The sequence below is a fragment of the Danio rerio genome, chromosome 14 (genome assembly GCF_049306965.1).
Source record: "Danio rerio strain Tuebingen ecotype United States chromosome 14, GRCz12tu, whole genome shotgun sequence".
Classification (NCBI taxonomy): Eukaryota; Metazoa; Chordata; class Actinopteri; order Cypriniformes; family Danionidae; genus Danio; species Danio rerio.
Genome location: NC_133189.1, coordinates 27,956,278 through 27,979,398, shown reverse-complemented (window position 1 = coordinate 27,979,398; position 23,121 = coordinate 27,956,278). Strand labels below are relative to the sequence as shown.

Here is a 23,121-nt window from a genome sequence, read left to right as displayed (position 1 = left end):
GGAAATTTTCACAGAATTTTTGATATTATTTTTCCCCAGGAGAAAGTCTTGTTTGCTTTATTTAGGCGAGAATAAAAGCAGTTTTTAAGGTAAAAAATATTAGCCCCTTTAAGCTATATATTTGTTTTGATTGTCTAGAGAACAAACTGCTATGTGGTTATACGAGTTGCCTTATTACCCTAAACTGCCAGGTTACCCAGTTAACTTAGTTAAGCCTTTAAATGTCACAATAAGCTGAATTCAACTATCTTAAAACATCTAATAAAAAATAATGTATTGTCATCATGCCAAAGATAAAAATAAATCAGTTATTAGAAAGAAAGGTCCTGTTAAAAGTTGATATTATAATTTAAGTAAATTATTTGTGTGTACTTTTTCTAATATTAATGATAACTGCAACAATAAATTTGAAAACTGACAAAACCAGATGATTAAAAGACGTCTGTTCACTCCAAAAAGTAAACTGGACCTGAGATGTGTGGATTTAAATATAGGATAATGAATGTAAAATAAATAATATTGATGCAATTAGCAGCCATAGCATTGCAAATTTTTCATAAATAAGATAATTTGCATACTAAAAAAAGTTCTTTATTCCCTTGTAACGTTTCCCGTTCTGTCCTATAATTTGAATATTACTAGTAAATTTAATCACATGTAAATTCATCCTTAAACCAAACGGTAAAGCAACCTGAACAAAACAAATATAGACTCCTTTGCATTACACTAAATAACCTCAACATAAATTTGCACACGTTTCAATCCATATTTATTGAAACAACAGCTGACAGAACCGGCATATGACAGAAACTCAATTGTAGGCAGACAGAATTGTTCTCAATCAGAAGTCTTACAGCATTATGACTTATGATTTTCTTAATATAAAACGACATGCAAATGTAGCCACTGAATCGCTCACTGTTAGAGTCTCCCTGTTTTGAGGAGGATGATGATGATGATTTAGCATTCTAGTCACTGGAAACATAAGTTAACATTAACAAAACATTATGTTACATAACATAACGTGTAACGTTAACATAACATTACACAGCGTGTTTAATCAAGGTCCATGTCAGGCTTGTTTTCTGTGTTTCCTGCACTGTCTGCAGCAGCTGGTTCTGTGCCGCCGGGCTGAGCTTCAGGGTTTTCCTGTGTGTTGACGGGCCCGTTGGGTTCTGATGGGTTCTCTTCTTTTGGCAAGTCCACTTTGGGCTTGGGTTTGGTCACGACTGGATTGCAAGTAGAAAACAGCTCCTGTGGAAAATGTTGAAATAAATTTATGTAGCAAAATGCACACTGCTATCTAATCAGCCAATAACAATGTGTGGAAACTAGGGTTGGGCGATGTCGAACAATCTGGCATCGTACAATGTCTAATGTGACACATCCTGATGGATGAAGGCATCGTCAGCACAGGCGGAGGCAAATTAATTATGAATAATTAATTATTCAAAACAAATTAATTATTTGTAGCCTACCGTTTCAACTACCTGACCTGCATGATCTTTGTTTTACCCATAAACAAATCCTAAATAAATACAGATAAGTTAAACACAAATTACCACCTGTCAATCACTTTTTCAGAGGTTTTGGCATGAATAGGCAGAGTGATCTGTGTCGTTATAGTGGCGTCGACAACCTTGGTCAGTAAAAAAGGTGCACAACCAACAAGATCCAACCAACAGCATCTGATGTTTTCACTAAAATTAATAAGTACAAGTGTGAAAGCGAAAAACTGAAGCAGTGTACTGACACTGTGACACATTACCTGATAAATTTAAAAGGCAGAAGAGTCGTTAGATGTAGGCAAGATTAATTATTTATTTTTATTTTATTTATAATTTTTTTAGGGGTTTTCACCTTTATTCGATAAGACAGCAGAGAGAATCAACAGGAAAGCACGGGGAGCAGAGAGAGGGGAAGGATCGGCACAGGATCGTGAGGCGGAATCGAACTCGGGTCGCCGCGAGCACCGGAGTGCATGCCTACTGTTTCAACTACCTGACCTGCATTGTCTTTGTTTTACCCATAAACAAATCTTAAATAAATAAAGGTAAGTTCAACACAAGTTACCACCTTTAAAAGGGGCAGGTTCACCCAATAATGAAAATTGGCATTATTTAGGATATTATTAGCTTTAATCCACAGCCTGGGCAAACAGTTCTTGCTGTGCACATAAAAGCATGAGCTTCCTGTAACTTGATGATGTATACACGAATGTGCACTCAGATGCAAATTCATTTAACAGAATGGAGTCATCATTTCTGCATATTAAACAATCACAGGTAAGGACCAAAAAAAAAATAGTGCATCCACACTCGTCACCTCACGTCTACACAATCATTCGCTCAGGCAGTGGATTACAGCTAATAACCCTTTAAATAATGTCCAATTTCTAGCACAGATTGACTGTTTGACTACACAAGAGCTCGGTGTATAATCAGAAGCCTCTGGGATTGATTTGAACTTGTTAATTTAGACCATTGACTTGCATTTTACTAGTCACTAAAGACTCTTCTTTGAATCTTCTTTAATGTTCTACTGAAGACAAAAAAAAATAGTCATCTTCAGTGGCCTGAGGGTAAACTATCTGTAATTTTTAATTCCTGGAAGAACTAGTCCTTTATGTGACTTTGCATGTGACATGGTTGGTGGTGCTTGATGATCCACAGAGCTTTTGATGCACAACCGTCTCTAGGGTTTACAAAGAAAGGTCAGAAAAAGAGAAAACGTGAAAATGTCTTTTGATCTTATCACAACTGGGGTCTGCCGAAGAGCACATCTCTGAACACAAAACCTTGAAGCAGATGAGCTACAGCAGCTGAAGCTGTAGTTATAAAAGAAGTCGATTCTGAGATTTGCATTGCTTGCCTCTCTTCAAAGTCCTGTGAAATGCTTTGCAATATGCATGTTTATTAGATGTTTGATGTAATCTCAACCAAAACACGAAGAGAGGGCGAGACATCCTCCTCAACCTTTTTAAAAAACAGCCAATAGTGCTTTTTATCACTGCAATGCCAATAAGAGCGGTTTACCTCAAGTGCATCAAATGAAAAGCAAATGGGAAACGTCTTGAAGGGGGCGGAGCATGTCAGATACTAGAGAGCATTTGATTGGTTATGATTTGATGAGAGACTAAAGTATGAGGTGACAAACTACAAGCTTTACAAGTTTACATCAGTTTTATATATCCAAACGCTATTTTGACACTGTTTTGGAGCACACTAGCTAATAGAGATCTTAAACTAACAATACTGATACTAATATCTAAAAAAATATGGGACCTTTAAATCACTTCCAAACATTTAACAGCAGATGGCGATCTATGCTAGTTTCCCAACTGTTCAAGAGGAAGAGTGCTTGTGCGTTCAGCAGATTCATACAAGTTGGCTTTTATGTAATGATCAATGTAAACACTACAAACACTCTTGTAATTCACTGACAAATTTGTCATATCTTTATTAAAGATTATTTAAGGTTAAAACAGAATTAGCTATAAATTCTATATATATATATATATATATATATATATACATATATATATATATATATATATATATATATATATATATATATATATATATATATATGCATGCACAGCTACTAATCAGTTAAAAAGACTTAAGCATCTATTTGATTGTTAAAGCTGAGACCGACTTTAAAACATATCTTATCTAGTCAGTGAAGATTGCTGTTTTTCAAAGAAATCCGATCTTAAATGCAGTGATTTTGTAAGGGATGACAATTCACTGAAAGCCCTGGGGCTGGCTGACTGAAATTAAAAGTCTGTCTGCATATACCCCATTGGACCCCATTGAATATGGTTGTTTGTGAAGCATACAGCGCCATCTGCTGTTTAAAACACTTGAGAATCAATTCATGAGAGATTAGAGATACATTTTGAAAGAAGAATTGATTTTTCAAATGTTTTTTTCTACCACAGCTCTAAGAAATAAGTAATTATTTACTGTAAAGTGTTTTTTATGTACAAACACAGTAATTGGTAATCAAATGTTTTTGATTATTTTCATTCCTGATTATTAATCGCTTCTATTAATTCGTTTCAGGCCAACACCACAATATAACCCTTATGTGCTTAATGTAACAGTCACTAACCCGTGTTTTGGCCTGGATCTCTGTCGTTTTCACCACTGGCTCGATGGCAAGACTCTGTTTACTCTGCTGGTTCATTTTACTGTTCATCCAGATCATGACATCATTCACCATCTTGTCCACCTTCTGAATTTCTGCCTCCTCCAGATGATCATACTGCTCTTCCTAAAATTTAGAAAGCCACGTGAAGCCACTGTGTGCTTATCAAGAGCAACTTTGTACCTTTTGTGATGCGTTTACTTCACCTTGGTTTTGTAGGCCTCAACAATCTTCATGTATTGCTGCAACTGTCTGCCCAGCTCTTCAAAAGCTTTGGGTCTCTCCTCAAACTCTCTGTATCTGTCTTGAATGGGTTGGCCAAGGTTCTGCAAAAACATTTTTCACATCAATGGGCTTAAAATACTTTAGATTTAAAGTAATAGACATTACTTTTCAATCTGGAATGGTTAGATAAATTGACATGCTTACAGTATATAAATATTAGAGGTGTTAATCTACTAATTTTTAAATACATTTATATATTATTTGTAATACAATCTTGTCCTTTAATACAAGCAGTCAGATATATGAACAGTAACATTAATTTATCTGCTTAAAAAAAAAAATCTTTTTGAATGCATTAAACAAAACTCAATGAGTTTTTTTTTTATCACTGTTCTATCCAGAAATGTTGACTGTTAAATGTAGTTTATTCTGATCTATTATTATTTTTGTATTGAGTTGTATTAATAATATGATATATTAAATATTAATGTGATATATTGAATATTATGATTTATAAAATATTAATGGGATATAATGAATAATATGATGTACTGCTAATCTTTTATTTAATTATTATATATAAATATAATTTTTTTTACTACTATCTATCTATCTATCTATCTATCTATCTATCTATCTATCTATCTATCTATCTATCTATCTATCTATCTATCTATCTATCTATCTATCTATCGCGTGTATTGTTTTTTCATTAATCATAATAGAGTCAAAACGCTAGATTAATCGGGATTTGGATTTTAGGGCAAACCGCCCAGCCCTAAATAGGGGCTTCTGCTGTAACTTCAGTGTCAGTGAATGACTGCCCAGAGTGTCCAATGAATTGTGCAGTGTTTCTGCATTTTAATTACTTGTGCTCACCTTCTGCACCATACTATTATGGCGACATAGCACATATAAAAAAATAAAATAAACTCAGTGTGTAATAACCGGTTAGGAACTGAACCGATACCAAATTGTGCAGGTCTGCATCACAGTCAATTAATTTCGGCACCTCTACTATAAATAATATATTGTAAAATGTAAAAGGTATTTACTACCTTCAGTTCAGCAAGTTTGTCGATGTATATTTGTTTGGGCTGGTCTTCTCCATCCTCATACAGCCAGACCTCAGTGTCTTCTAGTTTTAATGAGAGAACATCTCTGTCCTGTAAGAGAAAACAGCCCCATTATTTTTTATTGACAACTAAAATGATTAAAGATCATTTTCTGTTACTAAGATGAAAAACAAAACAAAAAATTTTTGCTTTAATTAAACTAAATTTAAAAAGGTTTTACTAAATCCGAAATAGGCCTGCTAAAATTACATACATAAAGTAACTATATTATTATTTAATGACTAAAATAATATTAATAATAAAAAGATAACAAACAGATTGCTAATAAACCTAAACTAAATTAGAATGTTATGCACTAAGATGGTCATTTACTGACAGTGATATCAACAAAATGTCTGAACAATAATAACATAGTGAGCTTGCAGTTGAATGTTGTTCTAAACACCTCATACATTACCCAAAAAGTAAAATAAAAATACCAGGTCACTTCAATGTTCCTCAGACCTATTCAAATAATATCTTAAATATTTTCTTGTTAATAAACTTTTCAGAATTTTTTATCCAAGACACTTTCTTCCTGGACCCAGGCCCTGGTGCTAGAAAGCATGCAGATGAAGGCATGTAACTGCTCTCACACTCTCAGTGACGAACTTCTCGAATATGCCATGCAGTTTGTCCCTCATCTCGTACACATACTCCTCAACATAATTCTTGGCATCATTGCGCTCCTTCTCCAGCTTGTCCTGCATGATCATCTTACCCTGAGGAAAAGGAATTTCACAGTAGATTAACTCAGCGCTAAAAACATTTCCCCCATAATCCAGTTTTGAGATATCACACCTCACTCTCCACGAACAGATTCAGCATGTCGTTGGCCAGCTGCCACTGCGGGTTGTTTTCAATGGGCAAATCCAGCACCTTTGTCTTCACCTTGGGCTTCTTGGCTTGGGGAGGCTGATCTGATTTCTTCTCCTGTTTGCCTTCCTCTGCTGAGGTCTGAACAAATTGTAATTCGCAGCTTGTTATACATGTAGGTGTTTGGATCAAATGACTCAAACTCATTGAATTGGTGAGTCACTGAATCTTTTACCTCCATTTCCTCAGTTCCAGGTTTTTTCTCGCCATTTTCCTGTTCCGTCTCTGGAGTCTTTTGTTCCTCTTGATCAACCTGCATTTTGTTCTGTGAATGATCAAAAACATATGGTGGTGACACAAAAATGACAAAATATTAGACCTATGATGTAGAACAAAATGTAACTAACACATTAATGTTGAGGAATAAATCAATAAAAATAGTGAAGGTGTCTAAAGAGTCATGAAATAATAGATGCACTACATGTTCACAGATTTTAACATAGATATCTTTGCTGCATATTCTAATTATAATGTTAGAATCAATAAATTTTTATTAAATAAATAGTGTTATAATTACTATTTAAATAACTAAATAGTGATAGTGTTTTTCATGTTTTAAGTTGTTAAAATTACAGAAGCTTTTATCACAATATTGTCGTAAGCTCAAAACATTTATTTGGAAATAAGCTCATTTTACCATTTTTAATTCATTTAGTTTTTAAAAATTAACATCACCTAAGATTAATAATATTATAGTATAATAGATTAATAATAAGATTAGTACAAGTTTAACTGATTAAAGTAAAAAAAAAATGGAAAGAATCAGAACATATTCAATCAATATCTTGTGCATGTTGTAGGCCAGTGCAAGAAACGTGTAATATTTCAGCTTGAAAATAATTTGCCCATCAAGTCTTTAAGGATTTGGTACCATGATGGACACCAATATAACAGTATGTATATTCTTTAAATGTATTCTTTAAATAAATAAATATTTAAATTTATTTGTAATAAATAACTTTAAATAATACATAACTATTAACAATCTTCTGAAGTGCACTCATGACATGTTCATTATTAGGCACACCTAAGTAGTATCAGGTTGGACCCCCTTTTGCCTTCAGAACTGCCCTAATCCTCCATGGCATAGATTCAACAAGGTACTGGAAATATTCCTCAGAGATTTTGGTCCATATTGACATGATACCATCACACACAGTTCCTGTAAAATTGTCGGCCACATGCCAAATTGCTCTAATGGATTGAGATCTAGTGACTGTGGAGGCCATTTTAAGTACAGTGAAATTGTCATGTTCAAGAAACCAGTCTGAGATGATTTGCGCTTTGTGACAAAGCACATTATCTTGCTGGAGGTAGCCATCAGAAGATGGGTACACTGTGGTCATAAAGGGATGGACAACAATGCCCATGTAGGCTGTGGCGTTGACACAATGCTCAATTGGAACTAATGGGCCCAAAGTGGGCCAAGAAAATATCTCCCACATCATTACACCATCACCACCAGCAGCCTGAACCGTTGATACAAGGCAGGATGATCCATGCTTTCAAGATGTTGACACCAAATTCTGACCCTACTATCTGAATGTCGCAGCAGAAATCAAGACTCATCAGACCAGGCAATGTTTTTCCAATCTTCTATGGTCCAATTTTGCTGAGCCTGTGCGAATTGTAGCCTCAGTTTTCATGTTCTTAGCTGACAGGAGTTGCACCCGGTCTGGTCTTCCGCTGCTGTAGCCCATCCGCCTCAAGGTTCGACATATTGTAGATGCAGACCTCGGTTGTAGCGAGTGGTTATTTGAGTTACTGTTGCCTTTCTATCAGCTTGAACCAGTCTGGCCATTCTCCTCTGACATCAACAAGGCATTTGTGCCCACAGAACTGCTACTCACTAGATATTTTCTCTTTTTCAGACCATTTTCTGTAAACCCTATACATGGTTGTGTGAATCCCAGTAGAGCAGCAGTTTCTGAAATACTTAGACCAGTCTGTCTGGCACAAAAAAAACATGCCATGTTCAGTCACTTAAATCACCTTTCTTCCCCATTCTGATGCTCGGTTTGAACTGCAGCAATCATCTTGACCATGTCTACATGCCTAAATGCATCGAGTTGCTGCCATGTTATTGGCTGATTAGAACTTTGCGTAAAAAAACAGTTATACAGGTGTACCTAATGAAGTGGCAGGTGAGTGTATTGCATTACTGAAAATCTGTGTTAATGTCTTAAATATTTATGATGAGGCGTGTCCACATCATATGAAAACAAGCTTTGCCTAATTTTTCAAGACACCCACTTCTGCATCATTTTAGAACTGTGATGAAACGGCATTTCATGAGTACTTCAGCTAGTGTTTAAGAAAAAGCACTCAGTACCTCATTTTCTTTTTCTGTGCTCTGCTCGGTTTCCATGCTCTCCTCTTCCTCCTCAGATTTCTGCACCTCCACTAGTGAAGCACTGGAAACACTAAAGATGCCATGAATGTTCACTCGCACCTTCACTTTAACCTTTGAACTCTCACCGGAGGCCTGGGGAACCACTTTCTGGACAACATACTGGCCTGCAGAGAAATTTAGTTTATTTATTTTTTACATACTGACAGTATTGAAGTAGTTATGATGTTTTCTAACTTTGTTTTATGCATTAATAATTGAATCCTGTTTTAATAAAGTATATGAACTCATGTTTGTGTGCTTCACCTCATAAAACCTTGCTCCATAACAGCTGTGGTTTTGTGACTGATAACCAAAAAATTAAATTCAGAGAACTTGTTATCAGAAAAATGTTATAATTCTTTCTTTTAGGCTCTGTCTTGTGTGTTCTGTGTGTGTAAAACTTTTTCTGTGCAGATCATTTGTGACAACTGGGGGGTGGGGGGGTGCGCAGCTGACAACGGCCTGTGCTGCTGTTCTCTGCTACCCAGGGCCCTGTATGTTTTATCCATTTGATTCGTTAAATTAATTTCAACTTTTTTGAAGTCTCTGACTGATCTTTGAACCTGGCGGACTAGGGGAAGATCCAACAGTATACACAAAAGAACTTTTGCAGGTCTCAAAATATCTGCCACCTTTGACCGTAGCACTGGCGAATGCCAATTCAGATACATGTGTTTTACAAGGTTTCATGAAATATATTTTTGTTTCTATAGTAACAGAATTACTTTGTTGTAGTTCTTTTTTATTTACAGCAGGTCATTGTGTCACAGATTCATTAGCTAAACTCTCAGTAAAATGACATGAGGTCCTGCCAAAAAACAAAACAAACAAACTAGATTTTGTTCTTTAAGCTATCATATTAGAAATTCAACACACAAAAAAAAGTGTCTCTTTGGTTTTCTAGCTAAACCCTGAAGGAACTGTAACACATCCTTTCTTATGTCTTTATGATTATTAATAAAGTAGAATATTTAAGAGCCTAGATTATATGATGACCTTAGTGTAATTCCACTTCAGAGTAAAACTGGAATAATATGTGTGTGATTGCTTTTTTGTATGCCAAATAATTTGATTCCTCAGGACCTACTTAGCTAGGTCAGAGGTGATGGAGACCTCTTAAGTGGACGTGGACTCTTGAAGAATTGAAATCAACTTTTCCTATTGTTATTTGCTATGTGCTAATTATGTCATCCATTTAATGTGTTAAATCTTTTAAAGGTAATTCCTTTGTATGTAAGCTGCCAGTTTGGATGTAGATTATACTGGTTTTTAACCAGTTCGATAAAGACGTCTGAGAGTATACTCAGCCTTGGGTAAGAAACAGATTGTACTTTATGTGTGTGTGTTTTATTTGATTATGGATTATTTTGATTATGGATGATCAGGTCTGGGGTCAGCTGTAAATAGCCTTCTGGCTGTCTGACGTTTGTATGCTTGAGATATTGAGATATCTTTCAAAATTGTACACATGCACACATGTGGTCCATCTGTGTTTTAACCAGGTTAAAACACCTATATGTATGACGTGGTTAATGGATGTGATGTAAGAGTATAATTGAGAGACTATAAGCTGAGCGGCCTACAAACTCATTGCGAGTGTTGAAGCTGGCTTTTGCTGATGAAACTGCAAACTAGCTTCAGTAAACTTTCTTTATTTGAATCTCTGACTCCGGCTCTTCTTCATCTGACAAGACTATTTTACACTGATATAAAATATTTCTTTTATAAGTTTATTTCTGTCGCTTTGGGTCGATTCAATGGATTGATCCACGAGTTACATATTATTTCAACAAGGAAAAAAATGTACGCTAGGGACTTGCTGACTACCAACCCTTGCTGTCTATTGAGAGAAGGAGAGTTTTAACTTCCACTGTTTTTGTTTTTCCAACTATGAATATTAGTGGGTACAGTTTTTTAGCTTTCTTCAAAAGAAGGTCTAAAACCACTTGAGGATGAGTAAATGATGAGGGTGAAATTCTTGGGGTGAAATATCGCCTTAACAGAATTTCTTAACTAAACCATCAAAATAAAGTTTTACTGACTATGTTACACTGGTTTTTGTTCTTTTTTGTTCAATTTATTGCAAGTTTTAAAAAAAATCCTTCACATTTTTACTTCTGAAGTGTGAGTGTGTGCATACCTATTGTGGGATCTGGATAAGGGAGCTCTTTAGGGGAGTTGTAGTATGCATCCAAGGTAAATGGCTCTCTCCGGTAAAAGGTCAACACTTTAGAGAAAGGTGCTGCATGGTTCTTTGGGAAAACCTCACAGTCACTGCAATGAAAAATTGAGAAGCACTGTAAATAACATGCATCAAGCTTGAATAACCATATATGGTGACTCCATTGACATTGATTACAACAACAAATAAACTAAATCATAAAAGTTTAAAAGTCTTCTAATAGACTGCAGTATTGAGTAGTATATCAATATCTCTGTTAGCATCCAGGTATTTTATGCACATATTGGATTATCGCGTTAAATAAATGCTTAATAGAAATGCCAAGATGTGCATCCATTTTGAAAATGAATGAGAAGGCATGTCTAAAATAAAAAAATAAGTGTGAAAAAAAATTCAAAAGGGGGCTAATAATTCTGACTTCAACTGTGTGTGTGTGTGTGTGTGTGTGTGTGTGTGTATATGTATATACAGTTGCAATCAGAATAGTTAGCCCCCTTTGAAATGTTTTTTCTTTTTTAAATATTTCCCAAATGATGTTTAATAGAGCAAGGAAGTTTTCAAAGTATGTCTGATAATATTTTTTCTTCTGGAGAAAGTCTTATTTGCTTTATTTTGGCTAGAATAAAAGCTGTTTTTAATATTTTAAAAAACATTTTAAGATTAAAATTATTAGCCCCTTTAAGCTATATATATATTTTTTTTTTGATAGCCAACAGAACAAACCATCCTTATACAAAAACTTGCCTATTTACCCTATCCTGTCTAGTTAACCTCATGAACCTAGTTAAGCTGTTAAATGTCACTTTAAGCTGTTTAGAAGTCTCTTGAAAATACCTAGTCAAGTATTATTTACTGCAATCATGGCAAAGATAAAATAAATCAGTTATTAGAAATGAGTTAGTAAAACTATTATGTTTAGAAATGTGTAAAAAAAAATCTCTCCATTAAACAGAAAATGGAGTAACAAATAAACAGGGGGCTAATAAATCAGGGGGGCTTACAATTCAGATTTTTCTGATTTTTTTCTGATTATTTAACAGTATCTGAATGTCACAGCTGTCGCAACTGTACCTGACTCCATCTTCAGCTGCAGAATTCCATTTAAGAGAGATGGGAAACGGAACCACTTCTGTTATCGAGAACTCACGGACTTTAAAAGCCGGAGAGAGGATTGCACACTGTAGAGAAACGAGAGCAAAAAAACACTAACAGGTCACAACAGGGTCTTGTTAAGCTAGAAACGCTTCAGTCAGCAAAGGAAATGTGATGTGAGCGTGACTGACCTGGAGAGCACATCCTCTGGCCACAGCTTCATCTGCATTCAGCGTTGTGCTCGGCTCTTTCCCAAAGAACTTGCTGATTCGCTCTTTGATGGCCGGCATTCTAGAAGCACCGCCCACTATTTCTACTGCATGGATGTCATCTTTCTTCAGATCTGCAGAGACAAATGCTGGATGAATCATTTCCACTGATTCGGTGCAACGTTTATCATCCAAGCAAGGCTCATGACTTACGAGCTTGTTCCAGGAGGCTGCGCAACGGAGGCTCCACTCGGGCTAAAATATCAGCACACATCTCTTCAAACTGAGCCCTGTCATAGAAACAAAAATAATAGTATATGAGCTTAGTGTTAACTACTGTCGGGATGGCAACTTTGGTAAAAGTCCAATAATTGTGATTGGTAGGAATTCAGGTTTAATGAAGTGCAAATGAAAGGATGAAATGTAAATGTGATATATGCAGGGTTATATGCCAATTTCTTTCCCCTGACCTTCACTGATTAAAAAGCTGAGTTTGAATGGCCTATAATGAACAGAAAAAACGAGCAGGGTTGCACTCAGAGCAGGATGACACTGTATGTCTGTAACAAAATACAAAACATTCAAAGTATTTTAAATAGCCACTTAAGAGCTAAAATTTGCTGTCCAAACAACCCTAGGAGGATAACAAAAACCGTACACTCAGTCCTGCAGCTCTATTCATAATATACACAGAACGCTTGTGACATTCAAAAGCAATTTCGTTGTTTTAAATATATTGACAGCGGCTTCCTCATACATGCATATTAAAGGACTACAAAATGTCATTAAATTACACTCAAAGCACATCTCACAGACATAAGAAAATGGGGAAATCTGGAATTAGGACTATTGGGCAAAATAACATTCCTGAATGATGTTCTTACATTTAGTATATTTTATCTTGCATCTTATATTTTAGTATTATGTCTATTGTTTGTTTTCTCTCTTTTTATATTGCTGCTGGTCTCTGTGAGTTACCAAACTAATTTCGTTGTATAACTACAATGACAATAAAAGTTCTTTACTTTACTCAAGAAAGCAGATAAAGTTACTGCTTATTCCTATGCTCGATGAACACTGAAGCTGCCAACCATCAAGTTGCCGTTTGATGACGGCGAAGGTCATCTATAAGATAATGCTTAATAGCGAATGCGACAACAACTATGATACCATACTCAGTCATGGCATTATCCAAGGTTTGTTGTGAAAACACCCTCTAGTGTCGAAATTTACACACTGTGCCTTTAAGACTGTAATGTAGCACAAATCATACCAACTACTAGTAGTTTTGTTATGTTTCATAAAACCAACAACCACATATTCCTAGTAGAGATGGGCCGGTATAAGATTCTGACGGTATGATAACCTTGGATAAAAATATCACTGTTTCACGATTTGTGATTAGTGATCTAAAATATATTCAATAAATTTTTTTTTAGAAACATTTAAAATATTTTGGAGCTGTAAACATGTCAGGGTAAATAATGAAAATAAATCATTGACTTCATCAGTTTCAAAAACAAAGATTTCATTACAATTTAAAACGGCATCGTTGGATATTTTTCTGCTGGAGATACTGTTGTCCTAAAAAACGAAAAAAATAAAAGAAATGTAATAATTTGTACACATACTATAGGAACGGTATAGTAGAAAATGCTGGCAGTTTTAAATCCTTGACTTTTCCAAACCGCGGTATACCTTGAAAACGGTTATCGTCCTATGACTAATTACTAGTGAGATTTTTGAATAATGGGTGCATTACTTGATTTTAAAATAATTGAAGTAAACACCCACTATCTACTATTTATAATTCTTTATTAAACATCAATGCTGAACAACTTAAATTAAAAACACACATTGCCTAAAACACGGCTCTCTGTGCCACCCACCCTCGTCACCGCTAGCAAACCGACCAATCACAAAGCTTATGCCACGCATCATTGTGATGAGTAGTTACATTTTTTTGGAGAAGTGCGCAGGTATGTGAAGGCTGCGTCTGACCGTACGCGCGCGCACTTGGCAGAAGTATAATATCAGAACAATAAAGTTTAATAATATAATATCAGAATAATATAGTAAGTATAAATTAGCCTTAACAGTGCGGGATCACAATACACATGGTAGGGAAAGTAATTGAAAAATTTACCTTGATCAAATTTGATTGATTATAGGTTCTGAAAGTCAAATGTTTGATTACTTTTCGATTAATCACCCAGGCCTACTTAAAGGTTGTTGATTTTATGGCTGATTGATAAATTGAAATAAAAATTAAGATTTGTGAGTCTCACAAAACAACCACATATGCCCTGAAGAAACCCAGAAAATACCAGTCTATAGATCCTTTGGAAAATAAAAGATGCGGTAATCCAGGTAATTATCAGGTAATCCATGAAAAAAGTGATGCAGGTTTGGAATGAAGTGACTACTAAATGATGAAAGGATTTTAATCATTTGCAAGTCATCACTAAATTTGAGTAACTCCTTACCTGTTAAGTCTGCTTGAGACATCAACGTCATTCATGAAACACTCGATGTTGAGCGGCAGGTCGGAGGAGTTGGCGCTCATCAGCTTCTTCAGCTTCTCACATTCCTGGAAGAGCCGGACCAGAGCTCTGGGTTTGGTCTTCGCATCTAGTTTGTACTTCACGACAAACTCCTCACAAAAATATTTGACCAGCCTCTCATCGAAGTATTTTCCTCCCATTTCAGGGTCAAAGGCTGTAGCAAGAATCTGTACAAGCAGGAAAAAAAATGATTTATACTCCCACATGCTAGTCACAATCATGTTTTGAGGGAAATAAATGCCATGACATCAGTACACACCTTAAGCTTGCCTTTATTAAAGGCACACACAGAAACCTGGTAGCCTGAATGGCCAATATCCACAAACACCACATTCCTTGGCTTTTCCTCAGGAGCAGGTAGATCCTGCTTGTAGATGCCGTATGCCAGAGCCACTGCACAATAAAAAACACAGATGACATTTAAGAACAGAACGTAAAAGTGTTGCGGAAGAAGCATGGCAATAAACTGACCTGCAGTGGTCTCGTTCATGAGTCTCAGACAGTTGAGTCCTGCAATCTGAGCTGCATCGATGACGGATCTCCTTTCAGCATCGGTGTAGAAGCAGGGGACCTTAGGGATTTTAAACAGCAATTATTTATTTATAGTATTAAAGGAAAAAAAAAGAACATGGTTGACTTGAGCCTTGTGTTCATATGGTGTTAAGATGCGTTTTCATCAGTGTAAAAGGTGTCTAAAAGGTTTTGAGATTATTTTAACCACTTCCATAAGGTAGCTGAAATGTAAATGATTAGATTGCTTTTGTTTGCGTTTACAAACATGCCAGCTTCGATGGCTATTTTCAATGTCAAGAATCTGTATACTGCAGATCTAGATTATATTAAAGTCCCTTAGCCGTCTTTGAAACGCATGTTAGTATACTCTGGAATTCTCTTTAAATAGGGAAACATCAAATCCTCCAAAATTGCTTGCCAGGCTTATGATTAAATTTCATATTAGGAATCCCCAATAAAATTAAACAACAACTGTACCCTTAGTGTAATTTCTAAACCTGTGAATTACACAAAATCTGCAGAAACTCATGTCTGGTCTGAACCTCTCCGCAAGAGAATCTCCAGTCTACACTGATCAATGATTAGCTCCTGTACAAGAAGGCAGGGCTTGATTTGCTATATTGACCGTTACACCTTCCTCTATTCAAAACTTTAAGAGTGAAATATCTTGTGTATTCTAGAGTCTTTGATTGCATTAAGGTTTTACGTTTTATTTTTGTTAAAAACTCTACATCTGTATTTGTATTAACAGTTGCTGTGTGTTTGAGCAACCACAATAGAGCACCTACGGTGGTTCTCCTGATATTATCCTTTTATTGCAGTAACATTCCATTTAGCACATTTTAATATTCATCAAAAGTCATATAAATATAAAATTAAAGCTGACTCATAAAGCAAGATCTGACTATTTTAATGTCACTGTATTAAAGGTAAGATACATACAAAGATTTCTCTGCTCAGATAATTATGCTTTCTGGAGTACATGTCACTTTATCATTCGAATTGTTCAATGCTTTATATCCTAAAATGTTTTTATATCCCAAGCTAAGTGTCAAAAAAAGTGCAAACATTTAGACTTGTGATAAATGTGACTTGATATTGTGAATTTCTAATTTCTTAATAGCTACTTCGGTATCACTTTAATGAAATTAGGCTTGCCTTTTATAATGAGTTTTCTTTAAAGTGAATTGTGCCATGTTATTTTTATACTTAATTCTTTGCTCCTTTTATTATTCCGAATACTGTTAAATTTCAACAATTTGTTAGTACAATGCGTGTGTTTTTTTTTTCAACATGGATTTTTTCAAATGTGACCTGCTACTTATTTTTTTCCCCTCACAAAAGCACATGATGTGATTGCGGCTGCATTATTTTGCACTGCAGATCTTGATGATTAATTCCGATTTTGTGACTGTATCCAATTTGCATTTTTGACGACTTGCTCACATCATCTTTTAAAAGCGATTTTAATTACAGTTTATGATATAAAAGTTATCACTTGTACATCTTCTTTTGTTCTAGGCTTTTTTTACCAGAAAGCATTTAAATGTCACGTCCAAGTCCAGTTTTTAATGATGCATGACTCGCATTTACATTGCAGAGATGAAGAAACCCATCCGATTCAAAACGGATACATTTCCACATATGAAGGAGGCCTGAATCTGATATCAGCATTGATAGCGCAATGTGCAAATTCTCAAGTCACATTGCAGGACTGCAATGGAAGTTCAGTTTTAGATTATTCACCTCTTAAGAAAATTTTAGTGGGATTTTAGTTGACCAGAAACAACAGTTTATAACGTTGTGGAGTCATTGCAAACCTAATAGAGTGAAAGTTTTTCATTTGCTTCGATTTTAAGGCCTGTGGCTGTAAGATTTGAAGTGAACTGAAGTGAAAATAATAGTACATAAAAAATAATAACATTTGAAGTTAGCAAAGATTAATTGTATAATTTTAATTTAAACAACAAAGACAATACAATTTCATTTACATTTGATTTCTCAATTTCTGTTCCAGAAAACCATTTTAAAAACTATTTCATTTGAGTTTTTGCTCAATTGCATTTATTCATGCAAGCAACTTGTTTATTATGTTTTATGTTTCCTACGAAATCATCCCAATCAGTCTAAAATGACGAATTCTTTCCAATTACAGATTCAAGTCATCTGGTGAAATTACAGTATGTTCATATTACAATATGCCGCTGACAAACAAAATATCGCAATGTCAGTTTTTTCTAATATCGTACAGTTCTAATCTGATCTGAGTAAACCGGAAACCTTGTTTGCTTAGTGAACATTTGTTTCCCCTGCTTACACATATATCTGATCTATGCCCCATGAGAAAAAAACCTGGAACCATTACACAGTGTAAACGCAGCCCAATGGAACCTTTTCATATCTGCGGGTTTCTTAGTAGCGGCAGTCTTCATAGTTGGGTAAACTTAGAGTTCAGTGAATGGGAGAGTTTAACAAATATTTTTTACAATCATACTTGCTAAAATAATAAAAGATATACTTGATGATGGTGTTATAAAGACTTTCAAAAAGAAAAAAGAAAATTGTGTGAGACTGATAACAGCAGCCAGAGGACAGAATGTCACATTTACTGTCCTTTCCCAAAGAGACTGCATTAAAAACACCCTGCATTGAAACAACCTAATTTGTTTTTTGTAATTTGATGCAAAGATAATATAATACATACATAAATACATATAAATGTCTATATTTAAAAAAATCTATATACTACAAACTTTCAAGGACTCAACTTGCTGATGATTATCAAACGAGTCATAACAGTCTTGTGAAAAGGGTTCATAAACTTATAATAATACACATTGTTAAAAAGGGCTTCTATCATTTTTTTTTTTGACTTACAGAGATGACACAGTCAGCCACAGGCTTCTTGAGGGCGCTCTCAGCAGTCTCCTTGAGTTTGGTGAGGAGCATCGCAGTGACTTGTTCAATGCTGAACACCTTCTCCTCCTCCATGTACATCACCTACGACAACATGCAAGATCATACGACTGCTTAAAAAAAAACAGAAACTGCTCCCAAACACTCTCACATTTGCTGCACAACAGAACTGTGTGCTTGGCTTTAGAAGAAGGATTGACTGCCAATGTAGACCTCTGAACAATGCTGGCACAATGTGATCAGTCATCAGCATGTGGTGACTGCACGAAGAAACCAGAACTCAGTTTTCCTGATCAAATCTCTTATTTTCAGACACCCACCTTTAAGCCCGTCGTGCCCGATGGCATCTGTGCCAGATCATAAACGAGACTAGGCTTCAAGTTCTGGACGAATGGATCTGAGAAAGCCCGACCATGAAAACGCTTGAATCCATGGACAGTGTTTTTGCAGTTGGTGACCATCTGTGTTTCATTTGAGACGCATTAAAAGAAATGATGCATTATTACAAATATTATGAATGGATGAAGTTGGATTTAAGAGATGCAAAATAAACTGCAAACTATGGAGAACATAGATGATACCTGGCTTTTTGCTGCAGCTCCAATAGACCGATTTCGTGGTCCAAAAGACACACAAGCTCTGAAATGACGAACAGTGGATCGAACATTAAGACAAATGATTGTCACAGTAGAATGAAAAATTATTATAGCATGTTTTATGATCTATTTGTGTCAAATGCCTGTTTAGTTCAACTTCTCTGCATCAAATTAGCCTTACAAATGTGATTTGATATGTGTATAAAACATATTATATGCAGGTAAAAGTGTATAACTTACTTTTTCAAATATATTGTGGTAATATTGAGAAAACATATTGTCAAAATCAGGGAGAAACTTTTATTTTATTATATATTTTAAACAATTCTAAACATCTTGCTGACAAATGGGGACAATCTAGTGCCCAAACTAGGGCCCGCAGGCAAAAGTTATCCCATGGTAAGTTTTGATTTGGTGCGCCATCCCATTTGAGAAGAGAGAGAATGATGGGGAGGGTTTCGATTGTCAATTCAAATTTTTATCTAACAAATTTGATGTAATTTAATGCAACCTTTTGTTTGTTTGCTTGTTTTGTTATTAAAAAACTAACTGAAATGAAATGTTTCAATTAAACAGTGTAAATTAATCAGATTGTGTAAATGTACACTTTGGTGAGCAAATCAAGTCAAAAGCAGATTCTGCTAGACTATTCAGCATTGAACTCCACAGTTTTACAAATGTGACTGTTTATGTTTTTATTGAAATAAGGTGTAATTTAAAAAGTAATACTGCATTAGTTCATACAATTTAAAGTAATGTTTTATATTGAACTATTAGGAAATAAATTAGGAATGCTCCGATAGATCAGCCGGAGACCGGTATCAACCGATAATCACATTACAACTCGATCAGTACTCGCTAATCTGGACGATCTCATAAACCAATCGCAAGTGTTTGTTTACGGGTTTACAAGCAGAGGAAGATCTATTTGAACTTCTTATGCATCAAATATGTGCTCGAAACTTTTTCTTGATTGAGACATGTTTAATTCTTCTCCCATTGTTTGCGATGTTTCCAAATTACATTGTTAGTCATTTTTCGAACCAATTTTTTTTTGTCTTTTCTATTATTTTCCGTAAAGCTGTTTCTGACCATGACTTGTTCACACTAAATGGCTATAAGAGAAGTGTTAAAGGGATCATATGCAACATCCTTTATTTATTTATTATACTTAGAGAGAAAATGTGCTTTATAAAATGGTAAAGTTACATAAAGCTTAAAGCATCAGAATCGGTACTCTGTATCGGCCGATCACAATGACGAGGAATCAGTACATGGTATCTCCTACAAAAATCCTGATCGGAGTATCCCTAATGGCGACTTTAATGTAATATAGTGTAGGCATGGCACGATTGCTGGTTTTAAGGTATCTCAAAGTCAAGGTTTAAAAACCGTTAAAATTTTCTGTTATGCCGTTCCTAAGGTATTTGTAAGTTTTAGAATATTTTATTGAGTTTTTTTAGGGCAACAGTAGTATAAGACCCTCCACATCCCAAGCTACTGATGAGCCCATGATTTTTTTCTCAGGACACAAAGTAATGTACAAAAAATACATATAATAAAAAAGTATTACATTTATCGTTGGATGAAACCAAATATGATTTTAAGACTTTCACTTTTTATCTCATATACTAACCATTTACTAAATAATTAAAAGAAAAAATCTAAACTAAATACAATGATTTCATATTAAATAATACAATTTATTAAGTCTGAACAAGATAATGAAAACAAATGAATAATGTAGGGTAATATTGAGAGAGTATAATGTAGCTAGGTTTGTCAACTATCAAAACGTACACTAATAAAAAAAAAAAGTACCATGGCTAAGAACAGTTTCATGATAATCATAACATAACACTGTGTTTTTTTAAGTACAGTTAGCAAGTACCACAGTATTTTCAAATCGCTAATCACGCATGACTATGGTGTTGTATGGTGTAGGGAGGCTCCTGAGCGGGCAGAACACACTGTCAGATCAGCGTGTCTCACAAAGAAAGCCCGCTATAAACAGCGGCTTTCCGCAGTTGCACAACTCGGCTAAAAGTTGACCTGTTCATTATCGTGTGCGTTGGTGCTATAGAGGTGCAAATGTTGAAGACTCACGGTGTGCATCGGTCGCTGTATTCATTGGCCACAGTCTCGATTCCTCCGGCTCGAGCTACCGCAACATAGCAGTTGAGAAAACCCACGTCAAAACCGACCACCGACATCTTAAAAATAGCAGGATTACTCAAGTACTATAAGCCCGAAATCAAATGAGGACTAGGTGGTCAATCTGTATAATGTGAAGAGTAAATACGACAGTTTTAATTCATTATTCTACTGTACTTCATGGAGGAATGAGGCTGCGGATGATAAACGCCGCTCAGGAGAAAACAGGAACAATTCCGGTTCAAGGCGGAGCTTAAAGGTCCAATATAAAAGTAATATTAAAAGCCCTTCGAGATTATATGAATGACTGTTTCAGCCTCATAATAAATAAATAAATACACAGTCAGATAGATCAATAGAACTTTTTACAGTCACAGTTTAGACGTTTTTTATTATTATTATCTTTGAACATTTATTCTATAACAGAAAGATGAATTTGGTATATAATTTACAACAATAATCATTAGATTATTTACAGTGGTGCTAATAAAGAATGAAAAACGAGAAACGAGGTTATCTGGTAGTGCCGTGGGTAGTGCTGTCACCTCACAGTAAGAAGAATGCTGGTTCGAGCCTCGTCTAGGCTAGTTGCCATTTCTGTGTGGAGTTTGCATGTTCTCCCCGTGTTTGCGTGGGTTTCCTCAGGTGCTCCGGTTTACCCCAATTGTCTGTAGTGAATGAGTGTGTATGGGTGTTTCCCAGTGATGGGTTGCAGCTGGAAGGGCATCCGCTTCATAGAACATGTGCTGGATAAGTTGGCGGTTTATTCCACTGTGGCGACCCCTGATAAAGGGACTAAGCTGAAAAGAAAACGAATGAATGAATAGGTTATCTGATCTGAGATTTTAGATATAATAAATAAAAGAATTGAGGGTGAAGAGGGCAAAATAATATGATAACAGCAATTTAACAGATCATACATATTAAAGGTCGTGCCAATTGTATATGTTTTGAGAGCTTTCTTGTTAAGTGAATCCGCAATTGTAAGTAATTTTAATCTCTTGTATAAATGCTATAAATACTGGCTTGCTATTTGAAAATGTACCTTTATCGAATATAAAATCTGCATAAAAAGACTATGGTTTATTATAGAGCAGATGTAAAATTTGTATTAAAGTAAAAAATAATCACTTTGGAGTCACAATAAAATTCTGCGAAGTAATATTTGAGATAAATCAATTAACATCTTGTCAAATAAACACGTGGTTGCATGACCAGAATAAGTGAGGAAGTTTCAGTATTATTTTAACTAAATGAGCAATTTGTATTAAAATCTGGTCTAAATCTTTTCTTTAAGAAGTACTTGACATTGTAAATGTTATGTAATAATTTCAAAGATATAAAAACTTTTGCTGATTTGTTTAGGGATACCTCCTCATGTACAGAGGTGAATGAGGTGCAGAGAAGCTTGCTCAGAGAAAAGCTGTTGTATCAATCATTGTTTACTTCATTAATCAGTTTAATGGTGAAGGGTTTGATCCAATAGAAATGGCATGCTTCCTTGTAAAAGTATTTTGTAGCATTTTCAAAACACTAAATACAGTATTTTATGTAGATACATTTGTGGCTGCTGTATTTTGTAGTTTATTTTGATACACTTACATTTGAGGTATTTGTTATTTTATTGTAAAATACATTTTAATGTATTTTTGCCCAACCCTGGTAGGAACAAACGTCCATACATTTCACTAAAATTGACATTTTTCAGTAAAATAAACCCAGATAGCAGAGTGGCATTGATTCACTGTTGAAATTCTATCAGAATCACCATTTTGGTTGAGTTTGAATATACAGCATTGAATCAAATTATGAATCAACACTGATAATTCGATCACTTCCCATTTTTGTAAATACTTAAATTGGACCAATGTTAATAATTTAACAATTTCTTAACACTAAAAATACTTACATTGAATTAATGTTGATATTTTAGTAATTTACGATTGTTGAAAACACTGACAATAAATTAACATTGATAATTTGCCCATTTCCTAACAATAAAATACTTACAGTGAATCAACAGTAATTCAATAATTTGCCTTTGTTGAAATTACTTACATTAAATAAATGTTGATCATTTACTCATTTCACAGCATTTAAAATACTTGCATTAAATCTTTATTGATTTTTTTTTT

The 23,121-nt window shown here is 34.9% G+C and overlaps 1 protein-coding gene across 1 annotated transcript; it reads right to left on the bottom strand.

Moving 5' to 3' along the window:
- Nucleotides 1–752: 752 nt before the first annotated feature.
- On the bottom strand, nt 753–21,161 carry hspa4b (heat shock protein 4b). The gene is given in 19 exon segments (NM_199857.1): nt 753–1,254; nt 4,117–4,278; nt 4,359–4,478; nt 5,436–5,543; nt 6,089–6,214; nt 6,294–6,449; nt 6,544–6,633; nt 8,701–8,885; nt 10,901–11,034; nt 12,014–12,120; nt 12,226–12,377; nt 12,457–12,533; nt 14,730–14,974; nt 15,067–15,200; nt 15,279–15,378; nt 18,198–18,320; nt 18,557–18,697; nt 18,818–18,875; nt 20,939–21,161. Coding segments are annotated over 19 exon segments (2,523 nt in total). The 5' UTR covers nt 21,046–21,161; the 3' UTR covers nt 753–1,056.
- Between the last annotated feature and the right edge of the window lie 1,960 nt (nt 21,162–23,121).